At 45.6% G+C, this 13,643-nt stretch overlaps 1 protein-coding gene across 2 annotated transcripts in view; it reads right to left on the bottom strand.

Moving 5' to 3' along the window:
* LOC143982614 (cytochrome P450 2G1-like) overlaps positions 1–13,643 on the bottom strand; it is a 212,355-nt gene that overhangs the window by 146,939 nt on the left and 51,773 nt on the right. For both annotated transcript variants that reach the window (XR_013274489.1, XM_077481510.1), the window contains exon 7: positions 8,903–9,090. Coding sequence is in view for 1 of the 2 variants with exons in the window: in XM_077481510.1 (XP_077337636.1) it covers positions 8,903–9,090 (188 nt within the window). In the remaining variant the exon portion in view is untranslated. The remainder of the gene's footprint in view (positions 1–8,902; positions 9,091–13,643) is intronic.

Raw genomic sequence — 13,643 nt, 5'->3', positions numbered from 1 at the left:
AAGAGGAGGGGAGTTCAGAGGGAGATATGGACCAGCAGATAGGGAGGAGAAGCAGCAATGACTTACATTGCACAGCAGGGACAAAGCAGACTGCAAATGTATCAGGAGCGAGTCATCGACCATGTACGGTCACATCTGGCGCTCCCAGGACACCGGCACATGGCTCCGCAGTGTGGGCTTTTTTTAACGTGTCCGCTGCTGACAATAGCGTTGCCATCTGCAATCTTTGCAGTCAACGCGTTAGTCGCGGTAAGCCCAATACTCACCTAGGGACGACCGCCTTAAGAAGGCACATGAGCAGCCATCACCGAGCCCAGTGGGAGCAACGGAACACACAAAGCCACACTGCAGGCTCTCACCGTCCAGCCTCGTCTTCTACTTCTCCTTCTCCTCTCTCCTCACAATTGTCCTCCACTCCACCTTCCATCACGCCAAGCTCACATTTTTCTGCAAAAAGGCAGGCTTCCGTGGGCCTAATGTTTGAGCGTAAAAAAATGATGACGCCGGATAACCCTCTTGCCCAACGGTTGGCGGCTGGCTTGTCAGAACTCATAGCCCGCCAACTACTGCCATATAAACTGGTGGACTCGGAGGCCTTTCGCAAATTTGTGGCCATTGGAACACCACAATGGAAGGTCCCAGGAAGGAAGTATTTCTCAGAGAAGGGCATCCCAGAGCTATATGGCCATGTTCAGCGGCAAGTGAATGTATCTCTGGCACACAGTGTCGGTGCCAAGATACATCTGACCACAGACACGTGGTCTAGCAAACACGGGCAGGGAAGGTATATCAGTTTTACTGCCCACTGGGTGAACCTTCTGACGGCCGTCAAGCATGTAACCCGTGGCACCCGTGTAGATTTGGTTTTACCGCCACGGATTGCATGCAGGCCTGACTCTTCTTCTCCTCCTCCTACTCCATCCTCCTCCCTCTCCTCCTCAGCTGCCTCCTCCTTTTCCGCTGCTAGCGTCTCTTCCACTGCACCGCCCAAGCTCCCCAGAACCTATTCCACATGCCAGGTGAGACGTTGCCATGCCGTGCTGCGTCTGTTGTGCCTGGAAGCAAAGAGCCACACTGGCCCGGCACTCCTTTCAGCTTTGCGTTCACAGGCAGATGAGTGGCTAACACCGCTCAATTTGACAGTTGGTAAAGTGGTGTGTGACAACGGTGCCAATCTGCTTAGCGCATTGAAACAGGGCAAAATCACGCACGTGCCGTGCATGGCACACGTCTTAAACTTGGTCGTGCAGCGATTCCTTGTCAAATACCCTGGGGTCCAGGACATCTTGCGGCAGGCAAGGAAAATCTCGGCCCATTTCAGAAGATCTTACACGGCCATGGCTCGCCTTGCTGACATTCAGCGGCGACACCATCTGCCGGTCAGACGTCTTATTTGCGATTGCCCGACGCGATGGAACTCAACCTTCTATATGCTTGATAGGCTGCTCCAGCAGAAACGTGCAGTTAACGTCTACCTGTATGAACTCTGCGAAAGAAACGGTTCTGGGGAGCTGGGTTTTTTTTCACCGCGCCAGTGGCTGCTCATGCGCGACACATGCAGACTTCTGCGGCCATTTGAGGAGATCACCAAACTGGTCAGTCGCAGCCATGGCGCCATCAGTGACATGGTACCTTATGCCTTCTTTCTGGAGCGTGCATTGCGTCGTGTCATTGATCAGGCTGTGGAGGAGCAGGAGCGGGAAGATGAGGAAGTCGCAATGCTGGATGAATTCCCAGGGGGGGCTACTCTATCTGAGACAAGTCAACAACAGGAGTCTGATGAGGAGTCAGAGGAGGATGGTGCCGGGGCGGATGAGCAGGAGCAAGAAGAGCATGCTTTAAACCTTTCTGGGATCCCTGTTGTGCGAGGATGGGGAGAGGAGAATGAAGAGGACGACATTATCCTGGATGATGAGCAGGAGCCAGGCCACCACACCGCTTCCACTTTAGTGCAAATGGGGGCCTTCATGCTCCAGTGTTTTAATAGGGACCCCCGTATAAAAAGCATGAGGGTCAAGGACCAGTACTGGGTGGCAACGTACTTAGACCCCCGGTACAAACACAAAATGGCGGAAATGTTACCGCCGTCGCAGAGGGCTGTCAGAATGCAGCACTTCCAGGCCTTGCTTCGAGAAATGCTGCATTCTGCTTTTGCGTGCGCTGGCAGAGGAGCAATTCCCACTCCCAGAGAAGGATTTGCGGGTACCAATCCAACAGCGCCTGCAAGAAGAGGCCGGTTTGAAGATGTGTTGGTGACTTCGGATATGAGGTCATTCTTTCAGCCGACCCATCGACAGGTGTCATCCGGATCCAGCATCAGGGAACGCCTAGACCGTCAGGTGTCCGACTACATTGGGTTAACGGCCGATGTGGACGCTCTGAGGAGTGATGAACCCCTAGACTACTGGGTGGGCAGGCTTGACCTCTGGCCAGAGCTTGCCCAATTTGCAATCGAACTGTTGGCTTGCCCCTCATCCAGTGTCCTGTCCGAAAGGACGTTCAGCGCAGCAGGGGGGATTGTGACCGATAAGCGTACTCGCCTAGCTCACCACAGTGTTAACTACCTCACATTTCTAAAAATGAATGAGGCATGGATCTCGGAGGAATTCAACACATGTGACCAGTAGACCATGTATATGTCTATAAACTATTTTTTTAATCAAGCACACAGACCTTCTTAATTCATTTGGCTCACTTCCTTGACCCAAAAAAGCACACCGTACTATATGCCCCTACCCTCCTCTTTGAAGAGGTTGAGCGGTGTCATATTTCTACTGGGGCTGCTTATGATATCCCTGTGCTGTGCTGACTTCCTCCTGGGGGTTCTTATTATGAAGGGATCACACTATCCCTGTGCTGTGCTGACTTCCTCCTGGGGGTTCTTATTATGAGGGGATCACACCATCCCTGTGCTGTGCTGACTTCCTCCTGGGGCTGCTTACGGTGCTGCTGTCAGCGCTGTATGTCACGGTGCTGCTGTCAGCGCTGTATGTCACGGTGCTGCTGTCAGCGCTGTATGTCACGGTGCTGCTGTCAGCGCTGTATGTCACGGTGCTGCTGTCAGCGCTGTATGTCACGGTGCTGCTGTCAGCGCTGTATGTCACGGTGCTGCTGTCAGCGCTGTATGTCACGGTGCTGCTGTCAGCGCTGTATGTCACGGTGCTGCTGTCAGCGCTGTATGTCACGGTGCTGCTGTCAGTGCTCTGTATTACGGTGCTGCTGTCAGATGCCTCTATCACGGTGCATGTGTCATTCCGGTATGTCACGCTGCTGGTGATCATCTCCTGCACCCTCTTCTTTGCCTACCCTGGTCCCTGACCTTCCCTCTCCTCCATTGCCTTCATTAGCTCCATAGTCCTGAATTGTTAGAACAATTTCCCAAATAAAATAAAAATGCTTGTAGTTATCGATCCCAAATTCACCTCATACATGTATTATGTCATTGTCCAGATGGTGGGACTACGTTTTACCCCCTAATAATTACCACGTGGCCGCAAATTCGACATGAAGGTTTGCAAAGTTCGCCTCCCATTGAAGTCAATGGGGCCCGCGGCGAACGTTCGGTTTCGCGAACGTTTGGGTCCGTTCGCATTTCGCGTTCGCGAAACGTCCCGTCGGAAGTTCGTCCATCACTAGCCTGCAGATTATAGTTTTGGATATGATGTTAGCAGGAGAAAATAAATTACCTTAAAGTCTGACTCTGGGTTCAACAGGAAAAAGAACTTGCAAGTGTTACTTACATAGTGGCCAGTTTCAGTCTTCCTCTCCCCTAAAGCTCTAGTATGTGGATGGAACATCTGCTTTATTACTAACAATGCAAGAATATTAACTCTGTGTTGTTTATGTTGGGGGGTGAGCATGCAACTGTGGGTGGTAGCAGCTAAAGAGGAGACTGTGATGGACTGGTTGTAAGGAATGTTGGCAGTTACTAAAGCAGAAAATGGGTAAGTAATACAGTCTATTCTTCAACCCCTAGACTGATTGAACATTTTACCCTTGCAGTAAGGAAGAACCCACTGAAAGAATACACAGTACAAAGCTCCCTATGAGTGTTTTCCAGATGTGCAAAAGTCCCTGTCCCCCAATCCGAAACCCAGCACTGTGTACTGTATGTAGCTGAAGCTATATACAGTACATTCAGTACTCAGAGCCAGTGCAGCACTTAGTGAAGGAAACAGTTCATTTGTACCAGCTTGGTCCAAACAAACTATTTAAATTCATAGGAAACCTGCAGAACAGCTTTGAAGTGGTTGTAAACCCTTACAAACCACTTTGACCTACAGGTAAGCCTAGATTAAGGCTTACCTGTAGGTCCAAGAAATATCTCCTAAACCTACATGGATGAGGAGATATTTACTAAAAAACAGTCACAGCTGTCTACAGCGCATGCGCTGTAGACAGCGGCGCGCAGGCGCACTATCGCCGTTAGCAGCATGATGCTGCTAACGGAGATATGACGTTAGCTCCAGCGCTGTGAGTGGCCAGAGCAGCAATACCTGGAAGAAGATGGAGGCTCCGGACTACAGGAGACATCGTTGAGATCGCTGGCTCCTGTGTCAGGTAAGTGACACATAATGGGCTACTATGCGATGCATAGTAGTCCATTATGCTTTGCCTTTGCGGGGAGACATCATCAGGGTTTACTTCCTCTTTAAAGGCTAAGTTAATCTTTTCCAGAAAATAGCACATGAAATCAAAGGGCCCTAGTAGAAAAACTGTTTAACTTAGTAGAGCCTTCATGAAGTTTATTGTCATAATTGTAGGCCCATTAGGCTCCCCTGGAAGCCTGGTCAAAATCATCCAGTTGGCAATCCCCAACCAGGGTTTTTTGGGTCCTATCAGCAAGACAGGACGCAGGGATTACTCACTGGGAGTTTTCGGTCAGGCCTCCAGGGGGGCCTAAATGGGCTACAGGATGACAATAAAAATTAATGAAAATTTTACAAAGCTGCACAGTTTTTTATTACCCACTGGGGCTCCTTTACTGCCTAGACAATATTCTAGAAAAGGTGAACTACAAAAAAATGTCCCTTTTTTCAAATGCTCCTGTGATCTACATTGCGCATGTTTGGTATTCCCAGTTTTTATGGTTTTGGTTACCTGGTGAGATCAAGTGGAGATTCTACATTTAAAGTTTATCTAAAGTCAAAACCTTTTTTGGGGCAAGGAATGGTTAATATCCCTGTCAAATGTTTGTCTGGATCCCATTGGCAGATTTCCCCCAATACTCTGCCTTGAGACACAGCAAAAAGTGAGTCAAGATCTTTCTATATTAAGAGAAATCCTCTCTTAGCCTAGGTTCCCTTTGGAGCAATTTTCAAATAGGATAACAAGTCACAGCCTATCGGAGGCAATGGCACTGTTCCAATCGGTGCAACATCAATTTGCAAAAGTAGTTCCTGCACTACTTTTGGCAATTTCAGGTGCAACTTCAATAGACATCTGTGCATGAAGCCACACAGATGTCTATCAAGTAGCACCTGAAATCTTGCTGACCTTGCTACTTTGAAATCGCACTACTTCAAGTGAAGTAGCGCAATTTCAAAGTAGCATCAATGTGAACCAGGGCTTAGACAGTTTTCATGAGAGCAAGTGTTGCTATTGGAAGATTTCCCTTGACAGTATTCCTAACCAATGACAACCGAAACCTGGAAGACAGAAGTTCTATCCTCACATGGGTCGAAGGTATGAAAATCCCTGCATTGTGGCATTCTTTTCCTAATAAGTAAATGCCTTTCTTAAGATGCTAGCTTTTCAAGGATTGATACTACAACCAGTTTACTCTTATATACTATTACTCCCTCCCTCTAAGATAAACAATGTCAATAGAGAGACCTACCTGGTTGCAGGAGCTCACATTACAGGACTGTGGTGTCTGTGCAGAACTCATTAAGATTTCTTGCCCCTGGGGGAATTCAACCCTGCTTGTTTCACTGTCCTCTAATGGCTATGTTTGAAGTCGTTGATTGGTGGTGATGAAACCTTGAGCTAATGTTCTGTGACAATTTATTACTCTCTTTTTTTTTTCTTTTTTTTGTAAATATTCTTTTGTTAATATTATGTGTACATTATCCATAGTATAGTATAGCAAACATGTGTATGTTTGGTAAGCAGCTTCCACGCACCAATGGATTACCATGATTTCCTTGGGTAATAGAAGGGTATGTTTGGAATAAAACTCTATGACTCTAATTGGACTATGGGCAACATTAGGGTGGCTAAAGGCAGCTCAATATTTTCAAACGAAGATGCTAATTTCAAAAGAATTTGCAAAAACTGGCTAGTTTCTTAATAGTGAAGAATAAAAGAACCTTGTACTATGGAATTACTAAGTGAGCTAGTTCTAGAAAATTATAAATACATATAAGCTGCTCCCCTCAAAGTGCAATAGCTAGCTTTGTCTGATATGGGGTGTATAATAATAGGGGGCGCTGTGAACTTACTGGATTGTACTAAAGTTTGTGCATTTACAGATAAAGTGCTTGGTGTTTAGCTAAATAATAATTAATGATTAATTAATGATTTAGTGCTAAAATACCAGTGATTTTAAATATTTCATCAAAACTAATATTTCATCAAAAAACTAATATTTTGTCAAAAAAGAAAAGTCCATACATCTTTTGTGATGCAACTTCAATCTTTACACCATCACCCATGGCAAACTTCATGAGAAAACACCCGGTGGATGTGGGTGAAATTACTACTCACCAGACCACCATGACCTCTTTAACTAAAAAGAAGGTCAGATAGGGCTTTTTTAAATGTGGATCTGTGATCTTGCTGGTATATCAGAGTAGATGTGGATGAAATCTTGGTAATACTCCACCGCAGTAGCAATTGGGAAAATTAAAAAACAGGACCATAGCGTGATACAGTTTAATTAAAAAATATTTTAAAAACATGAGCCAAATGGCCACTTACATTGGTAGGTGCCTTTCCTCAGCACTGGAGGTATAAAGCATCTGCCACCAGGAAGATGGAAGGAATATCCGTCACAGTGGTGAGACTGAAGCCGGAAGTGGCCGGAAGTAGCATAACCGGGATGCGCCTTGACGTATGTTTCGTCTTCACAACGTCATCAGCCTTCCGCTTCCTGATGACCTTGTGAAGACGAAACGTACGTCAAGGCGCATCCCAGTCACGTTACTTCTGGCCAGTTTCCGTTTCTGTCTCACCACGGTGGTGGAACACACGCCAATCAATACAGCATGAGCGGGGCGGCTATTCCTTCCATCTACCTGGTAACAGATGCTTTATACCTCCAGTGTCGAGGAAAGGCACCTACCAATGTAAGTGGCAATTTGGCTCATGTTTTAAAATATTTTTTAATTGAAATGCAGCATGCTATGGTCCTGTTTTTTTTTTCATTTTTCTAATTGCTACTGCGGTGGAGTATTAGCAAGAGTCCAGCCACATCTCCTCTGATATACCAGCAAGATCACAGATCCACATTTAAAAAAACCCCATCTGACCTTCTTTTTAAAGAGGTCATGGTGTTCTGGTGAGTAGGAATTTCACTTACATCCACTGAGTGTTTTCTCATGAAGTTTGCCATTGGTGATGGTTCAAAGATTGAAGTTGCATCACAAAAGATTTATGGACTTTTTTTTTTTGACGAATATTTGTTTTTTGAAGAAATTTTGGTTTTGATGAAATATTTCAAATCATTGTTAGGCCGTGTACACAAGGGCGGACTGTCTGCCCAACTTAGTCCGCCGAAACACATTTCAGCGGACAGTCCGCTCGTGTGTGGGCTTCAGCGGACTTTTTCAGCGGACAGTCTGGCGGACTAAGTCTTTCGGAATTTCCGTAAGATTGTCCGTTCAAACTTGGTTTCAGCGGACAGTCCGCCCGTGTGTGTGCCAGTCCGCCCTACTTTTGAAATGAGCGGACTTTTCCCGCCCGGAGAAAAGTCCGCTCATTTCGAGCGGGTATCCAGGTATGGACTTAAAGGGGAACCCCAACGCCGAAAAAAATCGGCATGGGGGTCCCCCCCAAGTCCACAACAGACCCTTGTCCGAGCACGCTACCCGGCCGGCCAGGAAAGGGGGGCGAGCGAGCGCCCCCCCCTCCCCAAGGCACCCCCCATGTTGAGGGCCTGGTATGGCTCAGGAGGGGGGGGGTGCTCGCTCGCCCCCCTTTCCTGGCCGGCCGGGTAGCGTGCTCGGACAAGGGTTGTTGTGGACTTGGGGGGCACCCCCATGCCGATTTTTTCGGCGTTGGGGTTCCCCTTTAAGTCCATTCCAGGCGGACTTTCCTCCGCGTGTGTGGGCGAGTCCGTTCATTTCAAAAGTAGGGCGGATTGTATGGCGGACTTAGTCCACCGTATTAGTCCGCTCAAAAAGTGCCGTGTGTGGGCAAGTCCGTTCATTCAAAAGTTGAACGGACTGTCTGTCGGATTGTCTGACGAACTTAGTTGGGCAGACAATCCGCCCGTGTATACGCGGCCTTATTTTAGCACTAAATCATGAAGTAAACATTAATTATTATTTAGCAAAGTCCCATGCACTTTACCTGTATATGCACAAAATTTTGTACAATCTACTAAGTTCACAGCTCCCCCTATTATTATACACCCCATAGTTTCTTAATAGCAAGGAGGCAATAACTAGTGCCTCTGGTGTACAGAGGCATTCCTATCACAAATACAGCTGATCCTTCACTTTAGTATGCAACAAAGAAAAGGATACCAGTTTTGTATCCACTATTGTTAGTGCTGGCTAAGTGCCACAGTGAGTGCTGGCACTGGAATGACCCATGCAAAGGTAGGAAGATAATGTACCTACTGGCCTATCATTCTATAGGAGATACTTCACATACATTCATTATCAGACTTAGGTCTGGTGGAGACAGACAAAACACAGAGACATCTCAAACCATCTTGAAACTCTGAGAAGAGCACCTTTGGAATGTGATATCCTCTAAAGGTGGTGTCCTTGCTGGCTGCATGGGGTACTCCTGCTGGTGCAATATCGGCAAATCTCTGGATCTCATGAATAACGGCATCTGTATATGGCATCTTACTTCTGTCCTCCACTGATGGGCAGCGATCGCTGCCTATTACATTATCAATTTCTTTATGGATCCTCTCTGAAGTACACAAAAAGACAAGAGAGTAAAAAATGTAAGGTTTTGTTTCATCTGTATTTATTAATATATATCAGCGATATGCAATTATCGGACCTCCAGCTGTTTCAGAACTACAAGTCCCATGAGCATAGCGAGACTCTGACAGCCACAAGCATGACACCCAGAGGCAGAGCATGATGGGACTTGTAGTTTTGCAACAGCTGGAGGTCTGCTAATTACATATCCCTGATTTATATGATATCATTGATATTCATACATTGGAAATCATTTGTGTGTGTTTTGTCAAAGCCTACTAACATGAATGAGCCCCCCAAAGGTGATGTCACACAATAGATTTTCATATTTTAAATTTATAATGTTTTTACCAAGTTAAAGCAGGAGTCCGCCGGGAGTTCCGCCGTTTTTTTTTTAAAGCCAGCAGCTACAAATACTGCAGCTACTGACTTTTAAAATAAGGACACTTACCCGCCCAGTGCACCCGTGATGTCGGCACCCGAAGCCGATCTCTCGATCGTCTCTCGGGTGCTGCCGCCGCCATCTTGGGTATGGGAATCAGAAAGTGGAGCCTTTCGGCTTCATTTCCCGGTTCCCTACTGCGCATGCGCGAGTCGCGCTGCGCAATAAGGATGGACCCGCTGCCTCTGGGATCCGTGTGTTTCCCAGCAGGCAGCGGGGGACTTTCGGAAAGGGGAGTAGATTCTGCAGAATCTACGCCCCTTTCCGCAGATAGCTATGCCGGAAGTGGGTGCAGATACCTGTACTGTACAGGTACCTGCACCCCCCTCCCCCCTGAAAGGTGGCAACTGTGGCGCCGGAGGGGGGAGGATTCCAATGAGTGGAAGGTCCACTTTAGGGTGAAACTCCGCTTTAAGCTATTCTGCTGCATTTTAACCTTCCTAGCGGTAATCCCGAGTCTGGCTCGGGTTTGGATTTTCATTACAGGAGCGGTAACCCCGAGCCAGACTCGGGATCGCACCGCTGGATGCAGGGGAGGACATGGGGAGAGTTACTCACCTTGTCCCCTGGATCCAGCGATGTCCCCCCGCGCTGTGTGAGCGAGCCGTCCTGTGCTCGATTCACAGTGCCGAATGCCGCCGAGCTCCGTTCCCTGCGACGTTACGACGCACGGGAGCGGAGAACGGCGGCAAAATCAAAAAAATAAAAACACACAAAACACACACAGCACTGTAATCTTACAGATTACAGTGCTGTATTAAAAAATACATACCCCCTTTGTCCCTAGTGGTCTGTGCAATGCCCTGCATGCACTTTTATATTATAAATACTGTTTTTTCTGCCTGGAATTTGGAGATTGTCCATAGCAACCAAAACATGTCCCTTTTTCAGTTTTTTTTGGATTTGATTACATTATTGAATAATTTGTATTATTCTTTATTATATTATAAACTTTATCATACCCGGGATGTCCGCTAGACTCTGGTTTGAAGAGATTTCAGAGCGTTATTCCTAAGAATTACAGGACTACAAAATAAAAGCCAAATTTCCATGCAAAATAATTGTACCGCTTTCAGCACCTAATTCCAGACTGAATCATCCCGCCAGGGAGGTTAAAGCAGGCTTAATAGGAGTAACTCTCCCCTGTCACATAAGCATAGGAATTGTTTTTAGACAATGCTATAGGCAGAATTTTCTCAGAAAAATAAATTACTGCCATGCATTTGTTGAAAAGACAAGAGATGAATTTCTAAGCAGTTCCAGATAAAAAGTAAAAATGTTTAGTGGGTTTGGTAAACAAAGCAACAATGCTAAAGCGAGGAAATTCCCTAATTTTCACCCTAATCTGACTACTATGTAATCTTCTGCAGCACTCTGTATACATACACAGATCCATAAAGGGTCATCTTAGAGTTTTTTACTAGGAACCTGTGCTGTGTAACTTCCTCACACCACTTCAGTTATCACCAATCATTGTTGGCATAATTATCATTCATGGGACCCCATCTAAAAATTTGATGGGACACCCTAGTGACACCCGGCTATGTCAATAAGTACAATGGTGTAATTGATCCATAAATAATTTCTAAATCAAGGGCAGGTAGCAGGAAATCTGTTATAGTCAGTAAACTACTAAAGACTAGTACTATGAATAGAAGTTGCGAAAGGAGAGCAGCAGTGTATGGAGTTCACTTTGAACCTAGTATACCCCTGTATACTGCTGCTCTGGTCTACACCACTGCTTTGTCAGACAGAGTCCAAGTCCGCCTACCCAACACCCAGGATCACAGAGAGGTGGAGGGAACTGAGCTGCTATGAATTGTGGGAAAGACAGAGCCTGCTGGGAGGAAAAAAAGGGGGAATATGGGAAAAGAGGAAGGGTAAGTACAAGGGTAAATGTCACTCCTTCAATCCCACATGAAAGATTACTGGGAAAGAAAATCACCAGATCACCGTTTGTTGTGAAATGCAGAAGTCGATGAGCAAGACATTCCGATAAATCCATATTTTCTGATGCTACTCTTTTTTTTATAGCAGCTGTAAGTTCCTCCATCTGTTGGATGTAATTGGTCACACAGAACCACTGTCCCATTGAGGTGTGCATTTCCACTTTTGAGGTACAGTCATACACCACTTTTAAGTACACAATTGGGTTTATTTACTAAAGATGGAAAGTGCACAATCAGGCTCACTTCTGCATAGAAACCAATGAGCTTCTAACCTCAGCTTGTTCAATTAAGTTTTGGCAATAAAACATAGTTACATAGTTAGTCAGGTTGAAAAAAGACACAAGTCCATCCAGTTCAACCACAAAAAAATAATAATAATATAATACAATTCCATATATCCAATTCTATACCCACAGTTGATCCAGAAGAAGGCAAAAAAAACCCTAGCAGAGCATGATCCAATTTGCTAAAGCAGGGGAAAAAATTCCTTCCTGATCCCCCGAGAGGCAATTGGATTTTTCCTGGATCAACTTTACCTATAAATGTCAGTACCCATTTATATTATGTACACTTGGGAAATAATCCAGGCCTTTCTTAGCCTAAGTGGGGTATGCCTGTATACATACCCTGGCCACATTGATTAAATGAACTAAGAGTGATTTATTGTTGGGATTCCTAGGTACTGGAGTTACCTGTAAATGTAACAGAGTTACAAGTTGGTTCTCAAGTTGGTTCTCAATTTGTACATCGGTAACCTCAGACACTACTTTCTGGACATTTTCCCAAAATGGCCATTTTAATCGGAAATTCCAAAAAACATGGAGCAAAGTCTCAAATGTTATTGAAGTGGAAGGTAAATGACCAATGGTTTTCAAAATGTTTTACAAATAACTACTGTATGTGAAAAGTCTGGCACACATTTGTATTTAGCCCACCTGAGTCAATACTCTGTAAAACCACCTTTCACTGCAATTACAGCTGCAAGTTTTTTTGGGGATGTCTCGACCAGTTTTGCACATCTAGAGAGTGACATGTTTGCCCATTTTTCTTTGCAAAATAGCTCAAGCTCTGTCAGATTCAATGAAAAGCATCTGTGAACAGCAATTTTCAAGTCTTGCCACAGATTCAATTGGATTTGGGGCTGGATTTTGACTGGGCCATTCCAACACATGAATAGTCTTTGATCTAAACCATTCCATTGTAGCTCTGGCTGTATGTTTAGAGTCGTTGTCCTGCTGTAAAATGAACCTCCGCTCCAGTCTCAAGTCATTTGCAGACTCTAACAGGTTTTCTTCTAAGACTGCCCTGTATTTGGCTCCATCCATCCTTGTCCCTGCTGAAGAAAAGCATCCCCAAAACATGATGCTGCCACTATCATGTTTCACGGTGAAACGTGTTGCATGTTTGTGACGTCACAGCCCTGCGCCAAGCTACTACATGCATTCCAAGCCCCGTTCTGGATGACATCTGACACCGCATGGCTGTCTTCCACTCTGCAGTGGTTACCAGTGAGGAAAAGGAAAAGACTAGCAGTGCTGAGTGTCCCGCCTCTGACAGCTCACCACGTCTACCCCCCTAGATATCTGATGTTCCAGCAGGACTTCCACACTACTGGTGAGAAGTGGACTTCACTGTGACCTGATCATCTACCCTGGACTTTGCTCCTGGACAGTATCCAGCTTACTCATGTTTAACATTGCTTTCTTCCATGTCGATATTGTTTTTTTAAATGAAAGTGTTTACTTTTATTCAGAGGCACCCCATCTTTGTCTTTCTCAGCTCTACTGGGTTTCTGGCTTCTGGTCTGTATCAGTGGCAGCCTTGACTCACTACATATCACATACCTATTGTTGGACTTTTATGGATTTTATATGGTCACTTCTGAGGTACTAGCGCCTTTTACTTGTAGCTATGTTTCACGGTGGGGATGGTGTGTTCAGGGTGATGTGCAGTGTTATTTTTCCACCACACATAGCGTTTTGCTTTTAGGCCAAGTTAAATTTTGGTCTCATCAGACCAGAGCACCTTATTTCCACGTTTTCTGTGTCCACCACATGGCTTCTTGCAAACTGCAAACGGGACTTCTTATGGCTTTTCTTCAACAATGGCATGCCACTCTTCTATAAAGGCCAGATATGTGGAGTGCAT

Source organism: Lithobates pipiens, unplaced genomic scaffold (genome assembly GCF_037356315.1).
Source record: "Lithobates pipiens isolate NorthernLeopardFrog02 unplaced genomic scaffold, aLitPip1_a1.2 Scaffold_1, whole genome shotgun sequence".
Lineage (NCBI taxonomy): Eukaryota > Metazoa > Chordata > Amphibia > Anura > Ranidae > Lithobates > Lithobates pipiens.
The sequence above is the reverse complement of the archived record's forward strand: the minus strand, read 5'-3'. Positions and strand labels throughout refer to the sequence as shown.